This window comes from Ursus maritimus, unplaced genomic scaffold (assembly GCF_017311325.1).
Source record: "Ursus maritimus isolate PB19 unplaced genomic scaffold, ASM1731132v1 scaffold_15, whole genome shotgun sequence".
Classification (NCBI taxonomy): domain Eukaryota; kingdom Metazoa; phylum Chordata; class Mammalia; order Carnivora; family Ursidae; genus Ursus; species Ursus maritimus.
This window is the reverse complement of record NW_024423897.1, coordinates 58,588,786-58,600,221: the sequence shown is the minus strand read 5'-3', so window position 1 is coordinate 58,600,221 and position 11,436 is coordinate 58,588,786. Positions and strand designations below refer to the sequence as shown.

Here is an 11,436-nt window from a genome sequence, read left to right as displayed (position 1 = left end):
AAAAATAAACAAACAACTAAGACGCACGTGTTTCTATGTACACTATTGTGTGTATGTGTTCACAGAGACATTTAATTCCCCGTTCTGTCTGGTCTGTGAGAAATGACACCTTGTAGCAACAAACACGCCTAATTCCAGATCTGAAGTTTCTAACCACCAGGAGCTGGGGCTCCAGGGGTGCAACTTACTTCCAAGTATTTCAAAGAGCTGGGGGTATTGATGAAATAGGACTGTTAACAACTGTGCCAGCTAGGGGATGGGGACACGCAGGCTCGCCATGCCACTCTCCTGTCTGATGACGCTGAAACTGGCCATTGAGGATGAGCAGCAGCACCAGCCCCCAGGACCCTGCCTGGCACACAGCAATGTGAAGGATGTGGGCGCGCGGCACCTGCCTCATGAGCATCCCCTTCAGGTCCCATAACAACAGTGCCCAAGGGAGGCCGCTAGGGCTGCAGACGCTTCTCACCTTGCCAACCCAGCCTGCACCCACCCGAGCCTCCCGGCCACCCGAGCCTGCACCCACTTGAGCCTCCCAGCCACTCGAGCCTCCCAGCCAACCCAGCCTGCACCCACCCAAGCCTCCCGGCCACCCGAGCCTGCACCCACTTGAGCCTCCCAGCCACTCGAGCCTCCCAGCCAACCCAGCCTGCACCCACCCGAGCCTCCCGGCCACCCGAGCCTGCACCCACTTGAGCCTCCCAGCCACTCGAGCCTCCCAGCCAACCCAGCCTGCACCCACCCAAGCCTCCTGGCAGCGGAGGCATGAACGCTGCCGTCTGCGGGACAGGTGAGCCCACAGGAAGGGCTATAGGCCTGTCACACCAAACTACTTCCTCGAGAGCAACCTTCGCATTAAAATTCTTTTTACGAGCTAAGAATGCTGGAAATCTAATGTTTCCATTTACTCAAAAATAAGCTTGTTCCTTCCACCTCATGAAGAGTAAAACAAGTCATACACACATACACATCATCATTAATAATTTATTTAAATGTTCCAAGGATCCCAACCCCATTTAAAAACTAGAATTACAAAGCACTCCATTCAATAAAAGCACACAAAACCCTCACAGTTAGTATCACGAGACAGCTCTTACTCTGAGAAAAAGTTTATTTTACCTTTTGTTACAAAGGCACAGAAGTCATCTGACACCTCAGATATTAACCCACCACATATTAATGTCGCACTGCCAATGTGCAACTTAATGCAATTATTAAAGTTTACAGGATGGTTTTCCAACGACCCATAATGAGTTATAGATTCTCTCTATAAATAATAATTAAAAGAAACACCTGACTTTAAGACCAATATAGGCATAACAGAAGGGACCTGAAAATTCCTGCAAGGGCAGTTTGTTTCTTGAGAGGAGTAAGACTACCGCCGGCCAGAGGCACAACGGACCCAGTTTTGCCAAAGAAATAGTAAAATGAGCAACATCTAACAAAGCTAAAAAAATATATGAAAGCAGTACTGAGATCGTCCACGACTGGTCTATCATTCCATCTGTCTCCAGTCTTCAAAAACCTGTATTTTACAGGCCAGAAGTTCTGGGTCTGGCTTTGGACACGAGGTGGGGGCCCCTGCGGGCTCTCCCCTCGGATGGCGCGGGGCCTCCTTGCCGGGTCCTCCTCACCGGGGCAGGGCGGCCTCTGCCGGGGCAGGGCCCGAGGGACCCGGGGCGGCGTCTACACTGACGTCTGGGATCATGTCCTCGCTGCTGTCTGCGCTGGCGGCCGGCTCCGCTCCGTGCTCGGCACTCGCCTCGTCCCCGGGCGGCCCACAGCTGCTCGCGCTCTGCTGGGCCACAACAGTCCCTTCCTTCTTCTTCTCTGCCGACACCTCCAGCCCCATCATCCTGAGATAATGAAGCCGTTCGTTCTTGGGCACGAAAGTCCGAATGGAGGCCTTTCCCCGCCATCCACATAACACAATGGGACACTGAAGGGTGTCTGGTTTCCTACAAAAAAGTGGCCGTGTGTGAATATCAAGTGTCCTCCTAAGTGCTCAGGAATTCAGAGGCAATCTTTCCACAAACGATATGCCCAAAGCACTGGGAGTCATTTTAGCCTGTGATCCTACAGACATTTTTCTCAAACGAAGATCTGCTCCTGCGTCAAGTCCTAAATGTTCTCACATGCTCATGCTGGCCAGGTTTCTTTCTAAAGCTCCTAATGGAATAACCCCCAAATCCAGAGCTCACACACACTTTCAGTATCAGCATTTCCAAATACTTCCATCTTCTCAAAGGCGAAGACCCACCTGTGAGACCTCACGTCTGCACAGCCGGGCTGGGAGCCAGACCGCCCAGGCTGTTGCCACTCCGTGCATCCCCTACTTTGGGCGGGGTGACCCCAACTCTTCTCGGTTACTCACATAACAGGACGGACCCCCAGCATACCCTGTTCACCCGTTTCCAGCATCGGTGTTATCGGGGCCCAAAGCACCCCTGCTTTCCCAAGTCTGTGCGACCCCCCACAGGCTCGCCAGGCCACTGCAAATCCCCTTTCCTTGGTGAAGATGCCAGTTACCATGTGACTCACGTGCCCCTAACCGAGGACCCTGCAGCACATCACCACTTCCCCGCAGGTGTGACTCTGCTCTCGTATTTCGGCCCCTAGAGCCCCATTAAATTAACCCTCCATCCCCCTCTAGGCCACGCCAGGCATCAGGGCTGCAGGCGGAGGAAGGAACTAACACAGGAGGGTTCCGATCAGGTTTGAAAAAAAAAAAAAAAAAACAAAAAAAACCCAGACAACACAGTGAAAGAGCAGGGGCTGAACCAATGAGAGAAAGAGAGGGAAACTCCTCAGTGCCTTTCCATTCTTCCCTGCGTAAAGCCTGGACGGGACACCGAGAAAACATGAGGAGAGGGAAAAACAAGAGCCCCCAATGCCCCCCCGCTTCTGACGATCTAGCGGCTCCGGCGGCTGCCTCCGCACGCGCACCAGCTCACAGAACTGGAGTGAGGGAGTGGAAGAGCACACGGTGTCCTTACCTTCCGGACCCGTTTCTGGGTCCCAGTCTAAACGCTTCTGCGACACCGCCCCTCGTTCCCAGCCAACCCACAGCCGTTTTCCTTTTCTTGGGTTTTCCACAAGTATGGAAGCAGGCCGAAGCCTCCCCAACTTAGACCTTCTCTGAGCTGGCCGCTCGCCCCAGAAAAGCCCGTTCGCTGCGGCGCACCGCACAGGCCCGGCAAGCGCGCTCTACCCCGGCTCCACGGCTCGGCGTGCGCGTGCGGCACCTCGCGTCTCTGCTCCTCCCTGCGTCCTCTCTCCTGCCTCGCGTCCCCCCGCCATCTCACGGACCCGGGCCCTCTGATACCGGCACGAGAGCCTGCAAACCCTGGTCCCATCTACACCGCCCTTCGGAGCTGCGGCATCAAGCCCGCGGCTGACGCAGCTCGGACGCGCTCACGAGCCCTGAAGATCCACACCTAGAATGACCTGTCCCCTCAATTCCCAAACCTTCCATACAGCGGCCTGTGTCTCCTGCTGTCTATCCCACCATTTTTGAATTCAGTATGTCCCTTCTCCCCACCTTTCCCTCTACTGGACGACCCCTGAGCAACTCAAACCCAGAAGCCGACCCTGAACACTCCTGTACCTTTGCCACCCATAGCCTGCTTCGTCTGTGCGGCCTCCAAGTGCAGCCCGGCGGGACTCCACGTGCCCCACTCTCTCCAACCCTCGGTCCCTGGCTCCCGCCCCCCACCTCCCCTGCTGCCCCCCCCCCTTGCCCCGCACCCGCAGACTCAGGCCCACGCACTGGCTACTCTCCTCACAGCAGCTGGAGGCCGTGGAGACCATGCAGGGGGCTCGGGCCTGCCCTCCGCTGCCAGCTCCACCCTGGCTGCCTTCTAGCTCATTCCTTCCTCAGGACTGGTGCTGCTCAGCTTCCTTCTTACCACTCAGTGTCTGGCCAACCACCACCTCCCAGAGAGCTGCCCGAGACTCAACCTAAGCTCTCCCCCAGATCCCCCTCCAGCCCTGTGCTGTCTTCTTTCCTGCCCTTGGAAAGAGGTGGCTGTGACACGTGAAACCAGTCCTGGGACCAAATCCCGCCTCTGCCACTCCCTAGCAGAGGTGCACGGAGCACGCTGCCTGAGCTCTTCACCCGCTCTACCAAGTGCTGACCCTCGGTGCCTACTCTCCGCAGACTCCGGGGGGCCGCGTGGGGACCTGTGAGCACCACGGGACAGCAGTCATGCAGGAGCGAACCCCACACCCTGCCTCAGAACAACACTGCCTGATGTGTGCGTAACAGGGAACCCACAGACAGGGACTGAACCCACGGTACAGACGGAAAGACTCGACCTCTCTCGGCTGTTCAACCTTTCCATTCATTCTGGTTAAGATAGACATCAGAACAGATCTCTCAGGCACAGAGAAGCAGTACTCTACATTTTACTCTCTAAATAACAATACGTCTGACCTGGACTGAATGTTCTCTAAGAAAGTACTTTGATGCTGACATAATATTTGTCCTAAAATTTCTACAACACTGTCTTTAGGACAATGCTCCTCAAAGGCTTCCATGATCATCCACAGTCCCCCCCCACTGGCAGGAGGGCCCACACTTACGTAGGGTCCGGTTCGTACTTCAGGACGATGCTCCCCTTGGCTGGAAGAGAAACAGACATGTGTTGGGGAAGCCTGCCTGTCACCAGCGCTGTCTGTGTGTCCAGCATTGCAGAGAGAGCAGTAAACAATCCGCACTCTTGATCTCCAGAATCACCATGGAGTTGAGAGGACTCTCCTTCTAAAAACACAGAACCACCAGCAAACCGAGCACCACGCGGGGCAGTCCCGGCGTGGCAGTCCCGGCAACGTGGCAGGGGACTGCATGAGATCACTCGGGGGTTTAGGTGAAGCGACAGAGTCTCTCTCAGCAGCAGGGAGACAGGGATTAACTACTCGTTAAGTCTCAAAATTCAAGATGAAACAAATAATTGCTTCAACTTCCAGGAACAGCACGAAATACACATAAAAATTGTCAAAAATTATACTGCAATCATCTAAATGTAGGGATTGAGACAGAAAACAAGTGCAAACGGTCCCTTCATCCTTTAAAATAATCTCCACTTTAAACGCGGCTCCTGCCTGAGACACCAGCACAGATTCCGCCCCACGTGCTTTGTATCCTTCGGTTTCAGACACAAAACATAAAACCACATCATTGCAGTAACTTGATTTGTGCAGTTTTTGTGCCACCTGAGCCAGAAACAGTGAACAAAGTTATAAAAAATAAACAAGAATGAAACGAAAAACAAAATTAGAATTCTTGGTAGAATTATTTTTGTTCTTAGGTGAAAATATCACTAGAATAATTTCAAGTGGAAGTTTATAAAACATGAAAACAACAACGTGACCAAGGATCTATTTTGGGGGGGTTGGCCAAGCCGCAGGAGAAGCCGGCAACACCCGCATCCTGCTTCAACCCGGCTGATGAAATGCCAACCCAACACGACAGCCTGTGCCGGTTAGTGTCCTCCAGCTCGTGACGGGACACACATGAGCCCGCGCGCCAGCCGTGCCCTGCGTCCCCGCGGCCCTGCCCTGGAGGCCTGCTTGGCCGTAGGCACTCGGGACTCTGGCTCACGGGACAGCCAGGGACCGACACCTGCAGGCTGGTGGGCGGCACAGGCCTCCACCGGTGCCTGGGGAAACAGGGCAACCTGAGGGGTGCCTCTGGCCCTCGGTATGCTGACATGTGCCTTCTGTCTCCACAAAACCCTCTGGAAGCTGACAAGAGTCAGTAGAAAGCCACGATGTATTAAAATTTAAGACTGAAAAGCTCTAACAAGCTTGCACACCCCCATCTTCGTTGTCTTTAGGACAAGTCACACCTCTATGCAAGTTCAACTGCTTACCCAAGTCCTTGGCTTGGCTGTATGTCTCACTGCTAAGTTTTCTAAAAAATGGATTCTCCTGGGTTAATAGAATTTTAACATCTTCTATTGATACGGTGATAATTCTTGACTTAATAAACGGATACAGCGTGTATATTCCCTGTGGGAATAAAGAGAGGCCACCATCACGAATGAGAACAATCACCCGCTATCCTGGGGCCTTTCCACACGCCACGTCCAGCCCCCACCTCCCTGCAGAGGTGGGCACCCCTGGGGGGGGGTGTAAGCAGACGCGCCCCTGGGGTAGAGTGCGCAGGCCGCAGGCGCCAGCCCAGCTGCGGGGCACCCACGCCCGTGGGTTTACCACCGGCTGCCGCTACCAAGTCTATGTCCCAAATTACCTCCTGTGCCAAGCGAAAAGCGCAATCAAAATCTTCACCACTGTTATTCCGACACCACACTTTTATCCCCGTGTTTATGACCTGTAAGCGAGACAGGAAGATGACACACACATATAAATAAAAGCTGAATAATCAATTAAAATAACCCCTTCTACCCCAAGGAGGCAGAGCTGTGAGCAGGTGTGGGCAGAGAAGGAAAGAAGAATCGGAAAAGCGTTATAAGTCATCTGACCAAAGTAGGGCTTCTAGTAACCTCCCTGATGCTCTCAGATGATGCTGGTCTAGTGCGGCTAGTTTGGATTAGTAAATCACCAAAGCAGACATCAAACCAGGCAAGCCGGGGTCCCCTGCCCGCTGCGCACACGCTGAGCCGGCGCCAGGGGCGTGCGAGCTAGACCAGAAGCCCCCGCGGCCTGGCCACACGCACCTTCATCCGCTCGCTGTTGTTCACCAGCACATTCCTCAGCTCCTTGGAGACCATGTAGAGCTGCCTCTTCTTCCCTTCTGTCGTCCTAGTCAACAAATTCATCTTTGGGAACGAAGGATCCAATGCATAGAACTTCCTATGAACAAGACAGAGCTGCTTACGAGTGTGGTTCAAACAGGGACAGGCGGCCTCCAGCAGGCTCTCTCCCCCGACAGCGCTCAGTTTCTCATCTGTGGCTCAGGGCACATGTGCTCTGCTGTGCACACCCACTGTCCACACTTGATCGAGTTCACCAGAAACAACTAGAGCAGGGACCCTCACTGACAAGTACAACTTTCCTCGCTCACCTGCTGCTCCAGTGACCTAACACCTAGGCCCACTGAGAAAGGTTCCGAGCCACAGGGCAGCGCCAAGTGCCCACCGTGGTGAATGGATACTGAGACTTGACTAAGCAGGAAGAGATAAATCAGAGCCTGTTATCCGAAGAACCTTCCCCCTCTGTTCCACCCAGAAGTTTCCAGTTGGGGTCCCCAACCTCCCACCCAGACCCACTCCCCACGTCCCACACAGGACCTGGGCAGGTGGCCTCGGCCACGGATCTGGAAGCTCTGCTGGGGAACTGACATTCGGGCCGCAGTCCAGTCCCCACTCCCCCCAACCCCTCTCGCCCTCGGCATTTTACAGTCTCTGGCGGCTCACCGTACACTCTCTAGTGTCATCTACCAAACGGTTATGAGGGGGAAAAAAGATGCTATACAGAACTAAATAAAAATATATGGCCAAATGTGAGCAGTTACACTTTTATAACAAGAATTTATTAAGCTGAATTAATCCTTACTGGATAGGTGGAAATAATGGATCATCTTCAGGAATAAATACAAACGGGTCTTCTTTAAATCCAAACAACTTCATTTTCTTAGATGGAGGAGGACTGAGGAAGGAATCAGGACAAGACACATGCACCATAATCAGTCCCAAAGCGACACGCCAGCAGCGCACTCCCCCTGCCCACCGGCCCTTCTCCTCAGCCCTGTGAGGCCTGGGCTCTCCACACGCACTCGACGCCCCGCCCACCGCCACCACACACAGTGGCACCCACCTGCCGCAGGACGGCCCCACGTCCCTGCAAGCTAAGGGGCTGGAAGACAGGAGGGTGCAGACAGAACCCCTTCTCTTACCCACACACTCCGTCCTTCTTACTTCCGCTGTTCTCTACATTCTCAGTTCTTTCCGTTATGTCTGTGTCATCGAGCCCACTGACGGCTTTACTTTCCGGCTCAGCGGGGTCTGCAGCGGCTCCTTCTGTGGGGTGCGCAGGGCTGGACCGCACAGGCTCTCTGGGCTCCACCGGCTCACCCTGCAGCTGCAACAGGGGGCACGTGCGTCTACACTCCAAGCACAACCCACTCTACACTGCCGCAAAAAAATGAACACTCGCTACACAAAACCCATCGTATTTCTCTACGGCATTTGACATATAGAAGGCAACAGAATGTTTTGGAAATATCTTAAGTCTACTCGTTGTTACACGCAGAAATCTGGGGCACTGTTTCCACCTTAATCCCCTCAAGGGCACATACAGGCTACTTCCCAGTGAATGCCAACAAAGCAGCCCGCTCGTCTTCGTTCCGAGACGCTACTGTGCACCCGCGCTGTGTCAGGCGCGCTCAAGGACGTACGCGGGCCAGACACGATCCCCGGAACAGCAGGCGGGGCCAGGACACGTGTGTAAGTAACTGCAGCCTGGGGAGGCCAGTGCCACCGCCCCGGATATAGGGCACCTGGAGACAGGGCCCCAGGAACGGGAGGCAGGCACAGGTGCCCCAGTATCAATCTGGCTTGAAGAACAAAACAGCTGACTTACTGGAACTGCTTCATATACATTTTATACAAAATATTATATAAAAAATTATTTAAAACGACATGTCTTAACAAGTCACAGGCAGGTGAATTTAGGACACTTGGGCACAGAAAAGTGAAACACACTCCCGACGGTCACAAAGCTCTAAAGCAGCTGAGCTGGTGGGACTCCATGCTATGCAACACCGCCTCCCGGAAAATACCTTTTACTTAAAGGTAAAAGACAACAGAGACAAACAGTCACCCGAACACCCTGCCCTGGTGGCGATGGCCTGTGCCCTGCCTGCCCCCTCTAGCTCCTGGAAATGCTAGTCCTTCTCCCTCCCAGCCCGTCTCAAGAGCCCCCTCCCCACCACGCTGCTTCTGCGCCATCTCTGCTGAGCGCCACCCGCACGCTGTCAGCTCGGCTTGCCCGGCTGGAACGCCAGCTCTGTGCTTACAGGTGTCCCCACTTCTACATCGGGGCGTCCTGAAGACAAGGACTCTACCTGAGCTGTCCCCGTGTGCAGGGCAGGTGACCAACACCTATCTCCTCAGTGGAGGGAACGAGGAACCGAGGAACCGGGATAACAACAGGGAAGGCGAGGCGGACTACCACTACAGGAGCAGGTGACAGCAAGCCGTTCTACACAGCCACACCCCACACCAGAGCGGCAGATGCCAAGGAAGTCCGAGGCTCATCTATGTAGGCGGTCCCAGAACAAACACGTCCACGCAGCCCGAGGGCGAGGCAGCCCGCGCTGGGCACACACTACTGGCTCAACACCCCCCCCCCACAGTGCAGTGCTAGAGCCGTGAGCTGGGCCAGCTTTCTCACTGCTTCCATGGTGACCAGTGCAAGGAAGAGGAACCTCAGACTGTAAGTTCACGTGGTTTTAAAAACTTAGTATGAAAGCACGGAAAATACCTCGCTAATAACTTCTTATATGATTACAACAAAATAAAATTTTAAGTCTACTGGGATGAATAAAATATTAAAATTAATTTCACTTTTTTCCTTGTACTTTCTTTTTATTTTTTCAAGATTTATTTATCTGAGATAGAGAGCGCACGCATGGAGTGGTGGGAAGAGGGAGAGGGAGAAGCAGACTCCCCTCTGAGCAGGAAGCCCGATGTGGGATTCAATCCCAGCACCCTGAGATCATGACCTGAGCTGAAGGCAGACCAACTGAGGCACCCAGGTGCCCCTGTGTGCACTCTGAAAAGTGGCTGCAAGAACATGGAAGTTATACATGCGGCTGGAACTCCACGTCGGTGACGAGGCTGTTCAGAGCTCCCGACCCTGGAGTCCGGGACGGAGGAGAGTCCAGAACAGCACACAGAGTGAAACACTCCAGCCTCCCGCAACCAGCACGGTGCCTGCCTGGAAGTGCCAGGTCCACTCCTCGGCCCGTGTGAGGCCTTACACTCAGACGTTCATGTGGGCTAGCCATATCCCAGGAATGCTTCCCTTTCTGCCTCTCCAAAGTCTAAGCATTCTGTGTCCTCCTTCGAAAGCATTCATCTGAAAGAAACACTGACCTTCAGACCGTGATCCCAGCCATGTTCTGACATTATGGAAAGGCTGAGGTACGAACTAGCGAAATAAATGTCATGTTGATGAAGAGGAGGACAGCAAGTACTCCATGGCAAGACTCGACAGGCTGCCCTCCTACTCACCCTCCCCGCTTCAGGGCCTCCTACAACAACCCAGGAGGCAGGTGATTCATTAGGATGGCTCGTGCCTTCTCTGTCTCCTTTTCGGCCAGCCCTGGACAAAGTCTCTATCACTGTCCCTCACGGCCAAAGGGAAGACAGACTGGCCTGAGGCCGGCAGAGTTCTGTCAACATGCAGTGGGCTCAACTGAACCAACCCCCAGGGAACAGAAGACAGAAGCCAGCTTGGGGGCTCTGACTCTGAGACACAGAGGAGTCATTATATCTTTCCAATTTTTATTAAAGAACTGGACTTCAGATGCAGAAGGAATATAATCCCCCAAGTCTGCCTTTTTCATGCATCTATCCCTTTAAGACATGGCCGCTTTTTGGAAAACTCAAAATTTAAATGGATCCCTGCCCCACTACACACATGCTCATGCTCAGCTGTTCTCCACACCCAAAAATGTTCCACTGCCCACTGTCACCACCTGCCCGGAATGCACAGAAAGCTTACACGATATGCCACGTTATCTCAAAAGATGCTTACCTTTGGTGGACGTTTATTCCATGGCATTGAAGACTTTTTCACTAATACTGCCACAAAGAACCCTCCAGTATTTTGATGATGTGGTAATATCCTAAGACTGAAAAGAAAACAAAAAACAAAAAAACCCTACAATGCGCTTTTTCACTGATTCAAACTACACTCTTTTCGTACTAAGACAAAAACTGCAAAGATGACCTGTGACAGAGAAATCATGTCTTCAGGTCAGTATTCATGCAAACCTCACTCCTGGGACGGCCAGCGTGTGCTCTGCACACAGTTAAGGTGGCGTGCAAAGTTCGAGCGTCTGGGTCCTCATCACTTGCAGTATTTACGAATGCTCAATGCCAGCAGCCAAAAGGAAATGAGAACTTCTTTCTGGCCGGCAAGGTCACATACCTTAGGTCGGCCACATGCACGGCCCAGGCCTTGCAGGAATGCCAGAGGGCCCCAACTCCCCACCTTCCCAACCCTCGGCAAGTCCCACAAACTCACCAACGCTCTAGGTGCATCGCCTGTAACTTCTCCGGGTCCTTTGGTGGGAACATGGTGGGCCGGATCTGGGTATGTCTGCTGTGAGGAACACCCTCCCACTCCGTAAACCACTGTCCGTCTTTCGTCATTACCTGCAAAAGGAGAGGGCAGGACTCCAAATCAGCCCACTGTCTAATAATAAGAAAATCACAGGGTGCTCATGTAATGCTCTCAAACATG

At 53.3% G+C, this 11,436-nt stretch overlaps 1 protein-coding gene across 1 annotated transcript in view; it reads right to left on the bottom strand.

The window, feature by feature from the left end:
* Positions 1-970: 970 nt before the first annotated feature.
* Positions 971-11,436, bottom strand: part of NSUN2 (NOP2/Sun RNA methyltransferase 2) — a 28,349-nt gene continuing 17,883 nt past the window's right edge. Inside the window, exons 11-19 of the mRNA XM_040630561.1 lie at positions 11,218-11,348; positions 10,726-10,822; positions 7,859-8,043; positions 7,519-7,611; positions 6,681-6,816; positions 6,254-6,334; positions 5,874-6,012; positions 4,585-4,624; positions 971-1,958 (exon numbers count right to left, since the gene is read on the bottom strand). Of these exons, the coding sequence (XP_040486495.1) occupies positions 1,631-1,958; positions 4,585-4,624; positions 5,874-6,012; positions 6,254-6,334; positions 6,681-6,816; positions 7,519-7,611; positions 7,859-8,043; positions 10,726-10,822; positions 11,218-11,348 (1,230 nt within the window). The 3' untranslated portion in view covers positions 971-1,630. The remainder of the gene's footprint in view (positions 1,959-4,584; positions 4,625-5,873; positions 6,013-6,253; positions 6,335-6,680; positions 6,817-7,518; positions 7,612-7,858; positions 8,044-10,725; positions 10,823-11,217; positions 11,349-11,436) is intronic.